This window comes from Pinus tabuliformis, chromosome 7 (genome assembly GCF_031772625.1).
Source record: "Pinus tabuliformis cultivar Carrire ecotype Pingquan chromosome 7, CPIR1, whole genome shotgun sequence".
Lineage (NCBI taxonomy): Eukaryota > Viridiplantae > Streptophyta > Pinopsida > Pinales > Pinaceae > Pinus > Pinus tabuliformis.
Window position 1 is genome coordinate 656,638,075 of NC_142293.1, and position 21,903 is coordinate 656,659,977.

At 39.0% G+C, this 21,903-nt stretch overlaps 1 protein-coding gene and 1 pseudogene across 2 annotated transcripts; one reads left to right on the plus strand and one right to left on the minus strand.

Annotated features, from left to right (window-relative positions):
• Positions 1 to 349: 349 nt before the first annotated feature.
• On the minus strand, positions 350 to 5,509 carry LOC149249136 (PR5-like receptor kinase). 2 transcript variants are annotated; one of them, XM_089456182.1, is made up of 10 exons: positions 5,379 to 5,509; positions 4,576 to 5,226; positions 3,673 to 4,350; positions 2,017 to 2,136; positions 1,705 to 1,910; positions 1,484 to 1,610; positions 1,331 to 1,399; positions 1,053 to 1,236; positions 807 to 939; positions 350 to 704 (listed from the first exon to the last, which is right to left on the minus strand). In XM_089456182.1, exons 1-10 carry the CDS (start codon positions 5,440 to 5,442, stop codon positions 375 to 377), a joined length of 2,562 nt encoding a protein of 853 aa, XP_089312308.1. In that variant the 5' UTR covers positions 5,443 to 5,509; the 3' UTR covers positions 350 to 374. The 2 variants fall into 2 exon arrangements, with proteins under 2 accessions (XP_089312308.1, XP_089312307.1); XM_089456181.1 differs by having other exon boundaries at positions 1,053 to 1,242.
• A 13,959-nt stretch (positions 5,510 to 19,468) lies between these two features.
• LOC149249137 (uncharacterized) lies at positions 19,469 to 20,887 on the plus strand (annotated as a pseudogene).
• Positions 20,888 to 21,903: the final 1,016 nt, after the last annotated feature.

The following is a 21,903-nucleotide window of genomic DNA, read 5'->3' on the forward strand; positions in this document are numbered from 1 at the left end:
AATAATTGAAAATATAAAATTATAAATTTAAATTTAAAAATAATATATATATATAATCAATGTGTATCACAAATTCAGGTTTAAAGAAATAAAAATATATACAGTTTTGCAAATTACTAAGAAAGATCATGGAATATAGAATTGAAATGTTTGATCATTTATACTACGAAAATGTAGATGAATAGCTAACGATACAGTATTATATTGGTCGGCAAACCACTAAGAAAGATCATGAAATATAGAATTGAAATATTTGATCATTTATACTACGAAAATGTAGATAAATAGCTAACGATTCAGTAATTCGGTGAGTGGCTTGAGTCGGAAAAATAACATTGACATGGTCCATTCATGAATATGTTGGAAGTTTCAAGTCATCTTCCTACTTGAGTGAGGTTAGAGCTGTTATCAGCCCACTCCATCTTTCTGGGTATGGATTCATTGCTGGCTGCCAAATCTCTATGTTCAATACCAATACCCTCTGAAATGAGAGGAGAGGGACTATTATTATTCTCATTTTCACATGTGATGGCATCTTTTATATCTGCCACTACTTCAGACACGCTTGGCCTACAAGATGGTACACCCTCCACACATCTAAGTGCTAGTCGCGCAACCTTAACTATTGATCCCATGTAGTAGTTTCCGTCCAACCTCTTGTCTATAATTGCCTCTATGTCGCTAATCTTCACATATGGTCCCACCTATACATGACGTCAACATAATATCTAATTTTGGTGAGTGACAATTGAAAATCGTAAATTATGTTGTTCGTTTAGATGATTTATCATAATCAAATTTCTTACCCATTCAATCAGGTTAACCTCCTCTTCACTTAGATTTGCATTTATGGGTGGTCTGCCGCATATAATTTCCAACAACACCACCCCAAAACTATATACATCACTCTTCGCAGTCAACATCTGAGTGCGGAAATAGCTGCACAACATCCGGAACAGAAAATAAGATTGCCGTTGCTTTCAATAATTAACAGAATTTGTACAATATGAAGAATATTGAACAGAGTGAGAGAAGGGCATATGAATATATACTCTGGATCGAGGTATCCTATTGTTCCCTTTACGGCAGTGTTGGCATAAGAAGACTCTCCATCCACTGAGATCCTTGACAGACCAAAATCGGCAACCTTTCCATTCATATTGGCGTCTAAAAGGATATTGGCAGACTTAACATCCCTGTGAATTATCTTTGGAGTGCAACCCCGATGCAGGTATTCTAGTCCTTTCAACACAAAGAGGAGGTGGATCACATGAAAATTATGCTCAAAGCATTAAGATCGAAAGTTGCACTACTTTATTTAAAGACTTACCTTGCGCTGCATCTAAAGCTATTTTGAGCCTTGTTTTCCAATTTAGAGGGGAAAGCTCTGCGCTACGACCTGGAAAACAATTTCTTGGAATTAATATTAGTATATACACCAACTCAATCAAAGAATAACAATATTATTTAGTAACACATTTACCATAAAGGTGATCCCTTAAGGACCCTTCAGACATATACTCGTATATAAGCATAACCTCTTTCGATTCATTACAGAATCCGAGTAGAGAAACCAAATTCTTATAATTGATTTTAGAAAGAAGATCAACCTGTTGATCAAGTGAAACCACTCAAATTTATTATACGCAGATTAATAATGTCAATATAATTAAAAATATTATGATTTAAAAACCCTAGAATTACCTCATTCTGGAATTGGTGAAGTCCTTCTGTAGAGAACACGGAGAGCACTTTCACTGCTATATCTGTTCCTTCCAATTTACCAAAGAATACTGATCCAAAACCGCCTTGCCCAATCTTTTGAGTAAAGTTTTGTGTGGCTTGCATTATATCTCTTAACTTGAAGGCACGAGATTTTGTTGGATTTGGGCGCATAATTGTCAGGTTGTCTGCAATCCTTGCAAATTTACAGTATATCAAAGAAGTGCTTTCACAGGGTAAATTCACAGTGTGACTCATGTTAAAATATATCTGAACTTCAAGTTGCTTCCTCACCTTCGTTGAGATGTTGTTTAGTCTTGAATTTCCTCCAATAAACAGCTATAACCACCATCACTGCTAAAGCTATTAAAGCTCCGCTTATGGTTATTCCGATTAAAAGCCTGTTCGCTTTTGCTAACAGACAAGTTTCGGGTCAAAAAAAATTTACAAGTGATGTTATAATGTAAAAATAGGTGGAAAACAAATTGAAATTCAAGATCCGAAATTTGAATATCTTACATAATTTATTGAATTTCCCAAACAAAAATATAATTTCTTTTGGAAACATCATTAAAAAAATTGCAGACTGAAACAACATAAATAAATGATTGTAAAACTGGTCATGTAAATTTATTGTAATTCTTTATATTCATTTCATGGCTCTATTGTTAGAATGATACAAATCCTTGATTGTCAAAAGAGGTGTATTGAAGATACAATGCGCCTGCATAACTGCTGATGGTAGCTGTTATAGCACGTCTCACTATAAATAAAGGGCGAGGCCTTCTCCCGTAGATCCTACATTGTGCTTAGTTTACGGGAGCTCACTGTTTTTGGAGATTCCAAGTCTTTAATTGAGTGGGTAAATATGAGAGGTTTCTTTTTCTCATTTTCCTTTCTCTGGAGCTTTGGAAATATAGAATTAGAGCCCTGATTTCTGAATTCCATAGCATAGCTTCTTCTCCCTTCTCTGAAGCCTTGGAAATCTAATCTAAAATTAGAGCCCTGATCCCTTAATTCTACAACCTAGCTATTTCACACATCTGCCAAGCACAAAATGGTGAAGCAGACTGATTATCTAAGGCAGGCTGCTCTTAGGGGACTGACTGGATCACTTTCCAGTATTTTGAAAACGGCATCCTACAAGAGGAAGGACAAATTCAGATTTAAAATCTCAACTTTCCCGGTCAAAGCTCTCTGTTTTCTAGCCTCCGGGTGGATTTGATCGCTGGATGTTTCTCTCCACGTCTTTCCCCTCTTCATCATCATCTTTCCACTCTTCTCTGGATCACTGGAGGCTTTCAGATCCAGTTATTAGTTTTTGCATTGATGTCTATCTTTCAAGTCTGTTGGCTTTTTATCTCTTGGTTTGTAGGAAGAATCTCTTTACTGTGATAATAGATCATTGTAGGGCTTTCAAAGCAGTGAAGTTTCTATGTTTCTCTGTTACATCTAAGACTGAAGTTTCTCTTTTTAACTTATACTGTTTTTAGTCGAAATACTGATACATGTTTTCTATTGTAACCATTTTCTTTATTATTAATAGAAAGAGTTTCTTCTGATCGAAAAAAAGAAGGGTGAAGCAATCCTCTTATAGTATGGCTTTCACAGGCAGATTTCTGTATGGTTTTGTACGTTTTACATTTATTACTATCATAGTACTGGGGTTTTTGCATTTGTGAGGGCCGTGGAGTTCTCATCCAGAAGAGATGTTTGGGTAAATTTGTATTGACTTTACTCACATAGGGCTTTCTAAGCTGGAGACTCTGTTTTTTGGTTAGTGGAGAAAATTGAGTGTCTTCTGTTGCTGTGGTGCATAGTGCTTGTGTTTTGGCAACATCGCCTGCGGGAAATAGGCTGCTGTATATAGTGTAGATGTTAAACCTGAAGAATTAAAGAACAACTATATGAACCCATAAGAAATTGCTTCTAATCAGTGAAATTCAATACCTGAAGGTGCTGGAGAGGTGGTAGAAGCGGCAGCGCCGCAGAAGACAGCCGTATAGTACTTAGTGCCTGCGGGGCAAGTGAACGTGCTTTTGGCGCCGTCATATGGATAGCTGTAGGCCTGAGGGCATTGCGTCTTGAAGAAACGCGAATAGTTAGTGGCAGGGCAATTATTTCCCTCGTATTCCCCAGTGCAGCAATGTTGGGATGTATTGAAAATAGTGCAGGCGCTCATGCAACCACCAGTGACCCTTAATTCTGAGGGACAATTGGCAGTTATGTTGCTGCTGCAAGAGATCGCTGGGCACTCAGAGTTAGAGGGTATGAACGAAATTGGAAGGTTGAATCCGCCGGCGAGAGAGATGTCATAGTTGTTGAGGTTCGGGATTTCATTGAGAACGTACTCAACCATAGTCGCTGGGGGTGTAATTCCTTCACACTCTAGGTCACGCTCGCATTGCCCGGTTGTGCAATACAGTGCAGCCGAGCAGTCCGATGTTGTGCAGTTATACGCACACCCAGTGCGCCCCCAAATTTTGCCAGCTGTCGAACCGGCAGTGAGTGGAACAGTCCACGACTCTCCTCTGCCCAGCTGGATCCATGTGTCGCCTATTTGACTTCCGAATGGCCAAACCGTGAATTCGCACTCATTCCGGAACTCTATGGTCACATCTCCTGCTCCTGCGAGAATAACAAATACAGTAATAAAGTTGGACTCTTGAACATACATAAATATCCAATTTGCAGTTATTACCCAATTTGTAGTTACCTTTTAAACATCATAGCATTATAAATAAATGATTGCAATACTGTTCATAATTTCATGTCACAAAACCTTGAATGTCAAAAGAGGTGTATTGAGGAGACAGTGCGCCTACTTAGCTTTTAGTTAGTGAGATTCAATACCAGAAGGGGGGGAAGAAGTGGCAGCGCCGCAGAAGACGACCGTATAGTTACTGCCTGCGGAGCACTTGAACGTGGCCGTGGCGTTATCAAGTGGATAGCTGTAGGCCTGGGGGCATTGTGTCTTGAAGTAACGTGAATAATTAGTGGGACGGCAATTATTCCCGCCGTAATCCCCAGTGCAGCAATATTGGGATGTATTGTAAACAGTGCAGGCGCTCATGCATGCGCCCGGCACCTTCAATTCTGCTGGACAATTGGCAGTTATGTTGCTGCTGCAAGCGATCGTTTGGCACTTAGAGTTAGAGGGTTTGATCGAAATTGGAATGTTGAATCCGCCAACGAGAGAGATGCGATAGAGGTCGACGTTCTCGGCTTCATTGAGACTGTACTCGACCATAGTCACTGCACAGTTTTGTACACTCCCAGCCGTGTTCTTGCATTCCCCGGTTGTGCAGCCCTGTCCGAAGATACACCCAGTCCTCCCCCAAAATCTGGCACTTGTCGAACCGGCAGTGAGTGGAGCCGTCCACGAGCTTCCAGTCACGTCCAGAACTCTTATGCCGTTTGTTTGTGTCTCGTCTATTTGTGTCCCGTCTACCCAAACGGGGAATTGGCACTCATTCAGGAACTCAATGGTCACACCTCCTGCTCCTGCGACTCCCGAGGATAACAAATACAGTAATAAAGTTAGACTCTTCAACATACATAAATATCCAATTTGCAGTTATTACCTTGTATAATCCAACTGCATAAAGTTGCCATGAATGCCAGCGAAACTCTCTTTGCGCTTTTGCAGTTATTACCTTGTACAACGCAACAGGACAACACCGCCATGAATGCCAGAGAAACTCCCTTTGCTCTCGCCATTGCAAACGCTGTGACTCAAACATTTCCCCTGCAAAAGCTATATAACGCCTCCACAACAACAACGAATTTTGAATAGTTCTAGTTTGACGCCTCCAGAACAACAACCAATCTTGGATAGTTCTAGTGTGACTAATCGTATGAGTCATTCACAACTAGAACAACAACCGATCTTGGATAGTTCTAGTTTGACTAACCGTAAGAGGCATTCACAACTAGAGGCGTGTTTTCCACGGTTTCACAAGGATTCACAATTAAAAGCGCGTTATCGCAATCAGTAACCATCCCACTAACGCCGTGTCGTGTGGGGTTGATCAATACTTTCTCGTGCACCATTGACAATTGGGTCGATCAATAATCACGATTCACACCTGAAGGGATATTACTAGTCTAGGTTTATCTTATTTTAAAGTTGGCTTTATTAAGTGTTGAAAAAATTAAATCTTGAAAACAATTCCTAATTCTCCAACCAAAACAAGCCCACCACACATGCTTCCTTTTTATAAAATGATATGTTATATAGTTAAGCAAAATTAAAATTTATGAAGAAATTTTTCCAAAATAATTAAATAAAAAATTATTTAATTTAGTTCTAAAATGACAAGGAAAAAATTATTTTCGTTTAAAAGTAAGTTCGATCGGTGATTGTTTTGATAGTGAGTTGTTAAACCTCAAGAGGTATCGGGTCTAAACCATATGGATCAGCCTATATATATAAACAAAATTTAAATTTTTTTTGGTTCTAAATGTTAAAATAATATAAATATAAAAATTATATTTTTTTTACAAAGTGGAAAATATATTATAATTTTGTTGTCAAATCAGTAGTGGGACAACAGTCATTAATTGTTATCTACCAATATAAGTGGAGTCATCAATGTTATTCAGTTGTCAAACAAGTAGTAGGGACAACCATCACTAATCGTTATCAGTGGGGACAATAGTCACTAATTGTTATCTACCAATATAAGTGGAGTCATCAATGTTATTCGGTTGTCAAACAAGTGGTAGGTACAACCATCACTAATCGTTCTCTGCTAATGTAGGTTGACTCATCAATGTTATTCAAAGAAAACCACACCACATGTAATTACCCACTAGATAATTTATGGCGTAGTCTAACTTATAGACAAAATGACATTTTTTTAAAGCATTTTTCTGTTTTATTTTAATCATTATCCAGCAAAGATTTTTAAAAACTTGAATTTAAGTTCTTTAATCTATATAATTTGAGTGCCCTATCTCGCAAAGATTTTTAAAAACTTCAATTTAAGTTGTTTAATCTATATAAATCGAGTGCTCCGATGGTTTTTCAAGGTAGTTGTGAAACCAGCAATGGGAACAACCATCGTTAATTGCTATTTGTTAATACATGGTGACTCATCATTGTTATTCAAAAAAATTATACATCTTCGTGATTAATTTTTTTTATGAAAGGTGTTGTTAAGGTATTAAAAGTATCGATTATAGTATATGAGATAGAGAATGTAAGTGAATAACCGTGGTTGTGTAAGTTTTTTTAAAATGATTAATAAAGCCATAATAAAGAATTTGGTTTTATAAAATAATATTGGTTTTATAAAAAAAAGAATTTTTTAGAATAGAGCGGGAAAGGTATAATGAGAATAGAGAGGAAAAAGTATAACTTTTTGTTAGAAATCATCTTACGAATTTTTGTAAACGTGTTTTGAATAATTTAATGTAGTTAAAGAAAGTAGAAAATTTTATGATTTTAGTTGGTGTGATTATTTCCAAGAACAATTTAATTCATTTTAATTATGGATCTTCTAAATGTTGAGAGACATCAAATCTCTTAAGGTGCAAACTTCTTTTAGAGTGAAAATAGATTTGATCATTTTGAGTGCTTGGTAGATATGTGTTAAGATGGATTTAGGTTAGTCTTTAAAGAGTATTTCCCCCTTTCAGTAGGTTATATTCCCCATGAATACCATGGGTCAATACTATGATAATAGCACGGTAATACCATGGCTCAATACATTATTTTTATTTTAACTTATGGTTATTTTTGTTTTCATTATGTACTTTTTTTTTAGTATTTTTGTTTACATAGCATGGAAGAACATGAAAACATCTCTTCCATACTGGGTTGGAGAGTGCTTAATTTTTAAATGAAAAAGAAAAAATATTTTTCTATTTTATTGTGTAATTAGAGAAAATGAAAGGCTTTCCTATTTCACTTTTGCGGTGAATATTTTCAATTTTCTTATTTCTATGTTGTTGTTATTGTTATTATTATTATGTATATTCATTTTGTATTTCCTAAAGATGTAAAAAACTCTTACAACTACAGACATTTTTAGTTCAATTAGGACACCCATAATCTGTCTCAATCTACCAAGGGAAATCATATTTGTTTACTACCTATCGGTGATAATGTTTGAGCAAAATGCATCAACTGTTGGAAATAAGCATGCCTATCTACTACATATCTGCATATATAAAGGCTACAAGCATACATCATAAAAATTATGAATCTGACAATGTGAAAGGGGCAGGATCTTTGGCATTGGAACCTAGAGGAGCTAGTGGTTTTTCATCACACTAAAGGTGACTCTCCAAGTGAGAAATTATGGCATCAATGCTCTCTAAGCACAAACATTGATACCTTTGTACGCGCTTAATATCATTCAAGGGAGTAAAGATGTTGTACTAATCCTCTTTCTTTTCTTTCAGAATTCTGCCCAGTAGGGTCTTAAGCTGCTAATGTAGGGTGATAGAATAGAGGTATTGTTTCCGTTTTCCACTGATGTGTCTAGGGTTAGGAACCCATTGGCTAACCTCATCAAGGATATCATAATTAAAAAATGATTTATGATCAACTACGGATAAACTCAAGACGGTGTATTTTAGCACAAATTTTATAGGGGGTAGCCAAATTGTATATGGAAGCAACTTCCTATACCTCAACCTGGGCATGAGTTCTTCCTTGAGGTCCACAACCTCCCCTGCCTCAACGACTGCACATGTAGTGCCGAGGCATGATGTCGAGGAGAAAGTTGAAGTAGGTGCAGGGGACAAAGAACTAGATATCAAAGAGGAAGGACTAGAGGTAAGGAAGGCTTAGCAACAGACTAGTCCAGGGACTAAAAGGAAGCCCAAGCAGAGAAGGTCAAGATAGAGAAAGGAAACTAGAAGACAAAGAAGCAATAGGTGGCTTTCGATTCTAATAACTATTTAAATGATGGCTTTGGCTCCACAAGACTTGTATCTAGGCCCTGGAGGCAACAACTAATCGCCTAAGACTGATACCAATAAAAGAGCCACAAGAATGAATTTTTTTGAACTAGTGGGCTTAGATTTTACCCAAAAATTCATGATCCAGGCTATCAAGTGCTGCGAGAATTCCCGACATGAAGGAAAAGGGGCAATTGTTATCAATTTGCAATCTAGGTATGGAAGGCGATGCAACGACAACCATGCAACAACATCTACATAAACACCCAGGTCCATGAGGAAGCTACCTCGCTTGAGCCTTAATTCCCCCATGACCCAGATGTCATGCACCATCACTGTCAAAACACAAAACCAGACTATCACAAATCTGAGGTTAGGGACAGACAAGTGTCACGCTGAAAGGCTTCGATAGAAAGTCTCCAGAAAAGTGGCAAGGACTTCATGCAACAAATCCCAAATAAAATAGTCCTTAAAATTTGAGAAAAAATTCACACTTAGGGAAATTTGATCCTCTCAATCATCGATAAATCTAGAGTTAAAATTGATCTACTCTCTCTATGTATATATATATATATATATATACATGAAAAAACAAAGAATCTTTATTGATAACATGAGATCTGACATGCTTCATCAGCAGAGAATCAAAATCAAAAGTCGCCCAAAGGAAGGGGACAAAGCCTACCAAAATAAACACAGGAAAAAAACAACAAATTGCCTTGAGAAAATTAATGGATCATAAAAAACATAATCTTGGCCAAAGCCCATACTAAGTCACAACAATAACCGAGGAACCAGACAGATTATAGAAAAACATTCATAGCTCAAAGGACCCATAGAAACAAATGGATCCATTAGTCCATAGTTTGTAAACATAAAGGAAGGGATACATTCCAGCTCATGCTTGGACAAGCCATCAACCTCCATGTTTTGTTCTTTGTACACATGGAGGAAAGATAAATCAGAGAAGGAAGAGCAGAGGCCATCAATATTAGCTGTCCAGTGATGAAGCAGAGGAACATCTAGAGCTCCTCTCGTGCAATTAACCAATGACCATTTTGGCATCTCCGATAATCCTAATGGAATCAATGTCTAACCAAACAACGCTTTCGAGTAAACTCCATAGTGCCACAATCTCTGCCCTCCAATTAGTGCTATCATCCCCATTCCAATAGAATCAAAAAACCCTATTGGGACAAAGCTCAATGAGAGATATGAAACCACATCATCCCCCAGCAGAAGCACCATCGGAGAATTCAATAGGGAAGTAAGTCCCCATATCTAAAAGTCAAACAATGCCTTGAGGAGACCTAGGAACCCAGGGGTCTATCTCAAGAAAGTAACCAACAATCTTAACTCTGGTAGAAGGGCAGTTAGGGTGCCTATCATTGAAGATTGTGTCATTCCTAGACCGCCATATCCCCCAAATAACATACATGGGGAGCACCCTATATGGTCTTAGATTCAAGGACAAAAACATAAGACACTAAATAATGGAAGACCAGTTCAATCCAACCCTGATCTTCAGCATTGTTGTCACATTTTCCCAAATTGCCTTTGTAAAGGTACAGTCCAGGAACAAGTGTATAATGTATTCGATGGAAGAATAGAGAAAATGGCATATGCCCTGGCTCTGTAAGCCCCTATTCTTCAATTTGTCCCAGGTTAAGATGTGGTAAAAAAGGGTTAACCAGGAGAAAAATTTGATCTTCAAGGGAGCATCTCATTTCCACATGGGCACAGTCCATTCATCAAAGGAAATGGGAGATGGAGAACTCGAAATGAAAGAGTAAATTTCTTTGACTTCTATCTTGCCTCTAGCAACTTGGCCAACCCATGAGAGAAAATCCATCCTTTCATTTAAAGTAATCCCTTCCTCGATAAGCTTAAGTCTATAAGACTACCATTCAAGATCCATTTCAGCATTCAGATGCAAATCCTAAGAATGTCAACACCCTACAAGATTCTTCTTTCCCTATCATCATCTAAACACTCAATAGCCTTGTCATAGTATTCCACTTTAGCCCTTTGAATGAATAACCAGTCCATGTCCTAAAGTATATTATATGCACCCAAAGGAAGAACATTTAGATGTGTTGATGTAGGCATATCATTATGATCAAATGTGCAAGATCTCACCTAATGATGAACTCTTATTTTGGTCCTTATATCCAACTACACCAACCAATATTTTGCATGCACTTTTTTATTCAAGCAACACTTATCCACTAGTTCAGGACTAATATAACTATAATTGGATATAGGATCAATCAACATAGAAACAAATTTATCATTAATCTTACCTTCCATCTCAATAATGGATGCATGGTGATCTACCTTCGTATTATCCAATGCTGAATAAACCCGAGAAATATTCTTACCAACATCTCTAACTGTATGTGCCTCTTGAGCACTCTAAATATGAGGCCTTCCACCTTGATGTGATGGGAAATATGTACTGTGTTTTTCTCCACCATAAGTCCAACACCTCAAAGTCTTCATACCATCACCTTTGTTCTTCTCCTCAGGCTAAGACCCATTTCCTCTGTCCACTACATTAAACTTCTTATAAGGTACACAATCTCCTTGTCACCTTCATATTTAGGTCTTCCCAACTCAGCCAGCACGCAGCAACGAAACCGCTCAGCAAAACCACCTGACATTTCGGACCGCCTATCTTGCAATTTTAGTTTCTGTACGCTCGCCTCCGATACAATCACCTGTGGACGCGTGGTCTTCTGTACGTCCGCTGAACCTGCCATATCGGAGCCTAACGTTCAGCAGCAAAAGGCCTCCCGAAATCTCCGTCCACCGTCCGATTGTCTTCATCGTTCTCCGCCGTCCATCAATCAAAGTTGCATACGAACCTGCATTAAATACCTTGCGTGGAGTAAAATCAAATTTCTGTTTTGACCGCCGACTTGTCAGCGAATTAATGAAGTACCTTCACCATGCTGAAAATTAAATGGGTTCGTAAGTTGTTGGTAGAACCTTAAATTTTAATTACACCGGAGGTATGGGCATATGCACGTTATGTGTTATTTTTTTTGATGGCATACATATTAAAAAAAGGTTAACGTTTTGTTGAATTGACTATTGTGAAATGTGAGCTCGCGGCAGCGAAAGAAAACAGGGGGAGCGCATATGTTTTAAGAAATGGTTTTTATGAGTTGACCATTGTGTGAGGCATGTAATGTATCACACAGTAGTGCGTAGAGTGAAGCAAGGAGTGTTTTGCACAGTAGTGCACTGTGTTAATGCAAACAGAACGAAGATTGAAATGGAAATGTAAGTTTTTGGATGTTGTCCAAACGAAGCAGCAGCGAAAAACAAGTGTGTGCACAACAGTGCAAGAGAGCGAAGGCGTTAATGAAATAGAAGGAAGACCAACGTGTGAAGCAGGGAGATATTGCACAGCAATGCATTGCGTAAATAAAAAAAATGAAGACGAAGATTGTGTGAAGCAAGGTGTGTAAAGAAAAGGGCAGCGCATATGAATGGTGTAAAATTATGTAAGAGTTTTTTATTAATATGTGCAATGCAATATGCATAGAAGTGCAGTGAGGAATTGTTACCCATAGCAGTGTGAATTGCAAAGGCAACGCAGCAGCGAATAAAAACCCAGAGGAGACAGAGTAATATTTGGTTGTTGAAATGTTTTCTTGGTGGATCCCTCTGTTAAAGAGGAAGGTGCTTTTCATCACAGTTACTTGGTGAATCCCTCTGTTAAAGAGGAAGGTGCTTTTCAACACAGTGTCATGGTGAATCCCTCTGTCAAGAGGAAGATGCTTTTCAGCATATACTGGTGAATCCCTCTGTCAAGAGGAAGATGCTCTTCAGCACAGTCTCAGGTGAATCCCTCTGTCAAGAGGAAGGTGCTCTTCAACACAGTCTCAGGTGAGTCCCTCTATGTGAGGAAGATGTTCTTGTAACAGGAGTTGGTGAATCCCTCTATGTGAGGAAGATGTCTTTGTAAAAGCAGTGTTGGTGAATCCATCTATGTGAGGAAGATTCCTTTTAGTAACAACAGTTTTGTAATCCCTCTATTAAGAGGAAGACCTTTTTTGTAACAAGCAGTCATATTGATGAATGCAAAGTTTTTTTTGGGGTGTAGAAAAGCTCTGTTTCTCTGAGACAAAACAGCTTCCCTGTGCAAAAGATCATGTGGCTGAAAAACAGAGCACTGTCTCTGTGTTCAGTTCAGTTATTTTGTTTTTGGGATTTTACGAGAAAAACCCCCAACAGTGGTATCGGAGCATTGTTCTGATCTGTTGAATTTTGTTCGGAATCATCAGAAATTCCCAACATGGTATCAGAGCTTGTCCAGGCTCTTTGAAGGTGTTCAAGAAGCTGAAGGAAGGATTTTCTTGCTGCAGCAGCTTCTCCAGCAGAGTGAAGACTCAGTCAAGAAAGGATCCAGGTATTTCTCAAAGTTTTTTATGTAGCTGTTGAAGACTGTCAGTAATCTCTAAATACAGTCAAATATTTGAAGCATAGTTTAAAGTGCAAAGATCACTGGCTCCAACTCCAGCACCAGCACTAGCATGGGTATTTTTAATACTCAGCTCCCACTACTCAATGGGAAAAACTATGACTATTGGGCAATAGTTATGAGAGCTTTTCTTTTCTCAGAAGATTTATGGGAATTTGTTGAAGATGGTTTTGAAAAACCAGCAAATGACGATGAGTTTAATAGCTTAACTCAGGCAGAGAAAGAGCAGTTGAAGAACTATAAGAAGGAGGATGCTAAGGCCCTCTACTTCTTGTATCGAGCAGTGGATGAGAGTGTGTTTCCAAGGATAGTAGCAGCTAAGACATCCAAAGAAGCATGGGAAACTCTCAAGACAGCCTATCAAGGCATGGAGAAAGTGAAGACAGAAAAACCTCAGTTCATTGAGGAAGAAGCTTGTGATGAAAGCTTAGAGAAAACAGTGAATGATAAAAACTGTTTGTCTCATGATGAAGATGATGAGGAGATGGCTGAAGTACATCCTCAAACAATAGCACCAACACAAGGGCAGCAAATCACACCCTTGAGGAGAAATGAATGTCCTTCTCCAAGCACACCACAAGAAGCAACAAATGAAGGTACGAATTCTTTGTTTGCTTTATCTAGTCATGTTGATGACCCTGTTCATTTACAAGATGGAGTTAAAAATAAAAAATGGATAGAACCCATGAATGGGAGAAAGGAATTGAAGTTCCTTAAATATTCGTTTAAAGAGTATGGAGTTCAATATGTAACTCTTGCCAAGATGGTTGAGATGGACTTCACTGCCAACACCCTTATCAATATGACAGAAGAAGAGATTGAAGATTTGATGAAGACCCTCATAGAACTCTATCATATGGATCTTCTTATAGGGGAGAGATATGAAATTAAAACTCCCATGAGAGCAAAGAAGGAGCAGGTAGCAGATATACTGACCAAACCATTGGATCAGAAAAGTTTCGAGTTTTTGATGAAGTGTCTGGGTAGGACTAAACGCCCAGTAGTTGAAATTAAGGGGGAGTGTTGGAATATTAATTCCAACTGCAGGCAGTGTTGGCGGACGCGGACGTGGACAACAACTCAGCCAACACGCAGCAACGAAACTGCTCAGCAAAACCACCTGACATTTCGGACCACCTATCTTGCAATTGTGGTTTCCGTACGCTCGCCTCCGATACAATCACCTGTGGACGCGTGGTCTTCTGTACGTCCACTGAACCTGCCATATCGGAGCCTAACGTTCAGCAACAAAAGACCTCCCGAAATCTTCGTCCACCGTCCGATTGTCTTCATCGTTCTCCGTCGTCCATCAATCAAAGTTGCATACGAACCTGCATTAAATACCTTGCGTGGAGTAAAATCAAACTTCTGTTTTGACGGCCGACTTGTCAGCGAATTAATGAAGTACCTTCACCATGCTGAAAATTAAATGGGTTCGTAGGTTGTTGGTAGAACCTTAAATTTTAATTACACTAGAGGTATGGGCATATGCACGTTATGTGTTATTTTTTTTGATGGCATACATATTAAAAAAAGGTTAACGTTTTGTTGAGTTGACTATTGTGAAATGTGAGCTCGCGGCAGCGAAAGAAAACAGGGGGACTACATATGTTTTAAGAAATGGTTTTTATGAGTCGACCATTGTGTGAGGCATGTAATGTATCGCACAGCAGTGCGTAGAGTGAAGCAAGGAGTGTTTTGCATAGCAGTGCACTGTGTTAATGCAAACAGAACGAAGATTGAAATGGAAATGTAAGTTTTTGGATGTTGTCCAAACGAAGCAGCAGCGAAAAACAGGTGTGTGCACAGCAGTGCAAGAGAGCGAAGGCGTTAATGAAATAGAAGGAAGACCAACGTGTGAAGCAAGGAGATATTGCACAGCAGTGCATTGCGTAAATAAAAAAAATGAAGATGAAGATTGTGTGAAGCAAGGTGTGAAAAGAAAAGGGCAGCGCATATGAATGGTGTAAAATTATGTAAGAGTTTTTTATTAATATATGAAATGCAATATGCACAGAAGTGCAGTGAGGAATTGTTACCCACAGCAGTGTGAATTGCAGAGGCAACGCAGCAGCGAATAAAAACCCAGAGGAGACAGAGTAATATTTTGGTTGTTGAAATGTTTTCTTGGTGGATCCCTCTGTTAAAGAGGAAGGTGCTTTTCAGCACAGTTACTTGGTGAATCCCTCTGTTAAAGAGGAAGGTGCTTTTCAGCACAGTGCCATGGTGAATCCCTCTGTCAAGAGGAAGGTGCTCTTCAGCACAGTCTCAGGTGAATCCCTCTGTCAAGAGGAAGGTGCTCTTCAGCATAGTCTCAGATGAATCCCTCTGTCAAGAGGAAGGTGCTCTTCAACACAGTCTCAGGTGAGTCCCTCTATGTGAGGAAGATGTTCTTGTAACAGCAGTTGGTGAATCCCTCTATGTGAGGAAGATGTCTTTGTAAAAGCAATGTTGGTGAATCCCTCTATGTGAGGAAGACTCCTTTTAGTAACAACAATTTTGTAATCCCTCTGTTAAAGGAATACATTTTTTGTAATAGGCAGTCATATTGATGAATGCAAAGCTTTTTTTGGGGTGTAGAAAAACTCTGTTTCTCTAAGACAAAACAGCTTCCCTGTGCAAAAGATCATGTGGCAAAAAAACAGAGCACTGTATCTGTGTTCAGTTCAGTTATTTTTTTTTTGGGATTTTACGAGAAAAGCCCCCAACAGTGGTATGAGAGCATTGTTCTGCTCTGTTGAATTTTGTTCGGAATCATCAGAAATTCCCAACATGGTATCAGAGCCTTTCCAGGCTCTTTGAAGGTGTTCAAGAAGCTGAAGGAAGGATTTTCTTGCTGCAGCAGCTTCTCCAGCAGAGTGAAGACTCAGTCAAGAAAGGATCCAGGTATTTCTCAGTTTTTTATGTAGTTGTTGAAGACTGTCAGTAATCTCTAAATACAGTCAAATATTTGAAGCATAGTTTAAAGTGCAAAGATCACTGGCTCCAGCTCCAGCACCAGCACTAGCATGGGTATTTTTAATACTCAGCTCCCACTACTCAATGGGAAAAACTATGACTATTGGGAAATAGTTATGAGAGCTTTTCTTTTCTCAGAAGATTTATGGGAATTTGTTGAAGATGGTTTTGAAAAACCAGCAAATGACGATGAGTTTAATAGCTTAACTCAGGCAGAGAAAGAGCAGTTGAAGAACTATAAGAAGGAGCATGCTAAAGTCCTCTACTTCTTGTATCGAGCAGTAGATGAGAGTGTGTTTCCAAGGATAGCAGCAGCTAAGACATCCAAAGAAGCATGGGAAACTCTCAAGACAGCCTATCAAGGCATGGAGAAAGTGAAGACAGAAAAACCTCAGTTCATTGAGGAAGAAGCTTGTGATGAAAGCTTAGAGAAAACAGTGAATGATAAAAACTGTTTGTCTCATGATGAAGATGATGAGGAGATGGCTGAAGTACATCCTCAAATAGCAGCACCAACACAAGGGCAGCAAATCACACCCTTGAGGAGAAATGAGTGTGCTTCTCCAAGCACACCACAAGAAGCAACAAATGAAGGTACGAATTCTTTTTTTGCTTTATCTATTCATGTTGATGACCCTGTTCATTTACAAGATGGAGTTAAAAATAAAAAATGGACAGAACCCATGAATGGGAGAAAGGAATTGAAGTTCCTTAAAGATTTGTTTAAAGAGTATGGAGTTCAATATGTAACTCTTGCCAAGATGGTTGAGATGGACTTCACTGCCAACACCCTTATCAATATGACAGAAGAAGAGATTGAAGATTTGATGAAGACCCTCGTAGAACTCTATCATATGGATCTTCTTTTAGGGGAGAGATATGAAATTAAAACTCCCATGAGAGCAGAGAAGGAGTAGGTAGCAGATATACTGACCAAACCATTGGATCAGAAAAGTTTCGAGTTTTTGATGAAGTGTCTGGGTAGGACTAAACGCCCAATAGTTGAAATTAAGGGGGAGTGTTGGAATATTAATTCCAACTGCAGGCAGCGTGGACGCGGACGTGGACAGCAACTCAGCCAGCACGCAGCAACGAAACCGCTCAGCAAAACCACCTGACATTTCGGACCGCCTATCTTGCAATTGTGGTTTCCGTATGCTCGCCTCCAATACAATCACCTGTGGACGCGTGGTCTTCTGTACGTCCACTGAACCTGCCATATCGGAGCCTAACGTTCAGCAGCAAAAGGCCTCCCGAAATCTTCGTCCACCGTCCGATTGTCTTCATCGTTCTCCGTTGTCCATCAATCAAAGTTGCATACGATCCTGCATTAAATACCTTGCGTGGAGTAAAATCAAACTTCTGTTTTGACAGCCGACTTGTCAGCGAATTAATGAAGTACCTTCACCATGCTGAAAATTAAATGGGTTCGTAAGTTGTTGGTAGAACCTTAAATTTTAATTACACCGGAGGTATGGGCATATGCACGTTATGTGTTATTTTTTTTTATGGCATACATATTAAAAAAAGGTTAACATTTTGTTGAGTTGACTATTGTGAAATGTGAGCTCGCGGCAGCGAAAGAAAGCATGGGGAGCGCATATGTTTTAAGAAATGGTTTTTATGAGTCGACCATTGTGTGAGGCATGTAATGTATCGCACAACAGTGCGTAGAGTGAAGCAAGGAGTGTTTTGCACAGCAGTGCACTGTGTTAATGCAAACAGAACGAAGATTGAAATGGAAATGTAAGTTTTTGGATGTTGTCCAAACGAAGCAGCAACGAAAAACAAGTGTGTGCACAACAGTGCAAGAGAGCGAAGGCGTTAATGAAATAGAAGGAAGACCAACGTGTGAAGCAGGGAGATATTGCACAGCAGTGCATTGCCTAAATAAAAAAAATGAAGACGAAGCTTGTGTGAAGCAAGGTGTGAAAAGAAAAGGGCAGCGCATATGAATGGTGTAAAATTATGTAAGAGTTTTTTATTAATATGTGCAATGCAATATGCACAGAAGTGCAATGAGGAATTGTTACCCATAGTAGTGTGAATTGCAGAGGCAACGCAGCAGCGAATAAAAACCCAGAGGAGACAGAGTAATATTTTGGTTGTTGAAATGTTTTCTTGGTGGATCCCTCTGTTAAAGAGGAAGGTGCTTTTCAGCACAGTTACTTGGTGAATCCCTTTGTTAAAGAGGAAGGTGCTTTTTAGCACAGTGTCATGGTGAATCCCTCTGTCAAGAGGAAGATGCTTTTCAGCATATACTGGTGAATCCCTCTGTCAAGAGGAAGGTGCTCTTCAGCACAGTCTCAGGTGAATCCCTCTGTCAAGAGGAAGGTGCTCTTCAGCACAGTCTCAGGTGAATCCCTCTGTCAAGGGGAAGGTGCTCTTCAACACAGTCTCAGGTGAGTCCCTCTATGTGAGGAAGATGTTCTTGTAACAGCAGTTGGTGAATCCCTCTATGTGAGGAAGATGTCTTTGTAAAAGCAGTGTTGGTGAATCCCTCTATGTGAGGAAGACTCCTTTTAGTAACAGCAGTTTTGTAATCCCTTTGTTAAGAGGAAGACCTTTTTTGTAACAGGCAGTCATATTGATGAATGCAAAGTTTTTTTTGGGGTGTAGAAAAACTCTGTTTCTCTAAGACAAAACAGCTTCCCTGTGCAAAAGATCCTGTGGCAAAAAAACAGAGCACTGTCTCTATGTTCAGTTCAGTTATTTTGTTTTTGGGATTTTACCAGAAAAACCCCCAACAGTGGTATTAGAGCATTGTTCTTCTCTGTTGAATTTTGTTCGGAATCATCAGAAATTCCCAACGAAAAAAAGGGTGAAGCAATCCTCTTATAGTATGGCTTTCACAGGCAGATTTCTGTATGGTTTTGTACGTTTTACATTTATTACTATCATAGTACTGGGGTTTTTTCATTTGTGAGAGCCATGGAGTTCTCATCCAAAAGAGATGTTTGGGTAAATTTGTATTGACTTTGCTCACATAGGGCTTTCTAAGCTAGAGACTCTGTTTTTTGGTTAGTGGAGAAAATTGAGTGTCTTCTGTTGCTGTGGTGCATAGTGCTTGTGTTTTGGCAATATCGCTTGCGGGAAATAGGCTGCTGGATATAGTGTAGATGTTAAACCTGAAGAATTAAAGAACAACTATATGAACCCATAAGAAATTGCTTCTAATCAGTGAAATTCAATACCTGAAGGTGCTGGAGAGGTGGTAGAAGCGGCAGCGCCGCAAAAGACGACCGTATTGTACTTAATGCCTGCGGGGTAAGTGAACGTGTTTTTGGCGTCGTCATATGGTAGCTGTAGGCCTGAGGGCATTGCGTCTTGAAGAAACGTGAATAGTTAGTGGAAGGGAAATTAGTGGAAGGACAATTGGCAGTTATGTTGCTGCTGCAAGAGATCGCTTGGCACTCAGAGTTAGATGGTACGAACAAAATTGGAAGGTTGAATCTGCCGGCAAGCAATATTGCCTATGCTATTGGGTATTCAATGCGGTTTAAGAGTACTATGATGGGACCTCAAGTCGGCCAGCAATCGCTGAGCAACTTCACCATACATGCATGGGCATGTAACGGGACAACTCTCCGGCCGGGAAAGGACTCCAGCCTCCACCGGAAAATACTGACGCGACCTGCAGCGCCTCGAATGTCAGACGAATTGGATGGGTGGGCGCGAAACAGTGGATCGATTTGAAATTTGAATTTATCTGCATTCATTGTGAAAATTTGCAACGTATCTATTTTTCTCGTTCTCATTCTCAGACACAGGGCACCAGAAAAAGCAAAACGATTCATCTGTGGCTGCTCTATGCCTTGGTCCTCATACTGTCCACATATATTTTTCTTGATATTTATGTGAACCACATGCATAGATTTGGCTTTCTTGGCATTGAGTTTGGCGTTTCTGTGGCTTGCAAACGCCAAGGCTTCACTGCGCAAGTGTTTAAGCATAATGAATGGGAAGCCATGGCCAGAAACAACAATGAGTTGTGCGAGACGAGAGAAAGATTCTTGGACAAAGATGAAGATCAGGTTGAGAATCCATGGCGGCAGATGAAGTGGATAGGAGGCTGCTGCCTGTCCTGTAAAAGGTCATCTCATTGAGAAGCTCGACAATCGTAACAATTTCCGCAGAGGTTTCGCCCTCCGATTATCCAACGATGTGGAGGACAAAACGCACATCTTGCCATGGCTTCTGCCTTCCAAGGCGATCGATCTCCATCGCAGACAGCGACGGGTTCTGCTGGATCTGGGTGCTAATTCATTCAGCACCAGCCTAGCCTAGTTTCTTCGCATGTACCCCTTCGATTTCATCGAGATTCACGCCTTTGAAGTTGAATCCAAGCTCCTGCAAAAGACGAGGCCGCTTGGTTTTGACGAAAAGAGTAATGTGGCACAGACGAATCCCTCCTCCTTCATTGTAAAGGCCACTCCCCAACCTCCGCAGTGGATGGTGGATCGAATCCAGCTGCACTATAGCTTTGTGTCAGACTGAGATGATAAAGCCAACAATGTCATAAATATAATGAGGTTTATGAAAGAGGAGTTGTGATTGAAAGCAACTGATACAGTGGTTGTAAAGATGGACATCGAGGGAAGCGAGTGGCCGATTCTGAGGCGATGGCTCAGTGATCCAGAGATGCCTCTCATTGTGGACAAGCTCTTTGTGGAGGTTCACTACAATCACCCATCCATGTGGAACTACCACTGGTTCAGATTTGGTAAGATCACCAGGCAAAATGCGTAAAAGCTTCTTGCAGATCTCAGATGGCATGGCTTCTATGCCCACTTTTGGCCCTAATTCATTAACCTACCTCACGCCATCCTTTCACGTTCACCGCTGGCGCTCTCTTTCCACTAACCATCTGCCATCTCTGATCATCAAAATCAAGGAACAAGACAGAATCACATGGAATTACTGGCCTATTTTATTCTTGGAGGGATCTTATTTCGCTTTCTCTTTAGCTTTTATTTATATTTTTGCAGTAAGACATAGGTTGACAATCATACTAGAAAAGTGTTGGGCATTTTGAATTGATGGAACCAGTCTGCGTTTTATGATACTTTGTAAAGTAGAAAGTATAGGTAAGTTTGATTTAAGAAAAGTTCAGAGTTGATAGTTGAACATCCTTCAAATGGCACTGTAAATTTGGAGTTTACCAAAAATTGCAGCGTTTGGCTTATGGAATCTCTGACCAATTTAAAAGAAATTATACTTTGATCAGAGATAACAGTTGAACATATTTAAAATAGATTATTACGGATGAGTAGTAAGAGAAACGGTTTAGCTTATGAAGGCTTAAGCAAATTAAAACAAATGGTAATCGATAATGAAAAAGAGAGAAATGATGATCATTGTGAAGCAAAGTATTGTATGTCTCTATGCTTTTAAAGTGATATATAGAGATGTTGTATTTGATATGTATTTAACATTAAATTTTAATTATAAAATGGGTTATAATTTTTATTTTTAATTTATATATTAAGATAAAAGTGGAAGAAAATAAATCAGCTAAAATAAAAATTAGACCAAAAAAAAATTATGTGAGAAGGTGAAAACCATACAAATTAGATTAAAATATTATAAGTATTTAAAAATAAAATAAAAAATAAGATGTAATATTTAAAAAATATAAGTGAATTTTTTTATTATTAAGTTGTTGATTTTGAATTAAAAGAATAATGAAGAAAAAATAGCATCTTATTACTGGTCTTCTACAAAATATTTTTAGCTTAAAATTAAATATATATATTATGAATTTAAACACTAAACATTTACATGTGTAAATTTGAAAATATATTGATTTTGACAAAATG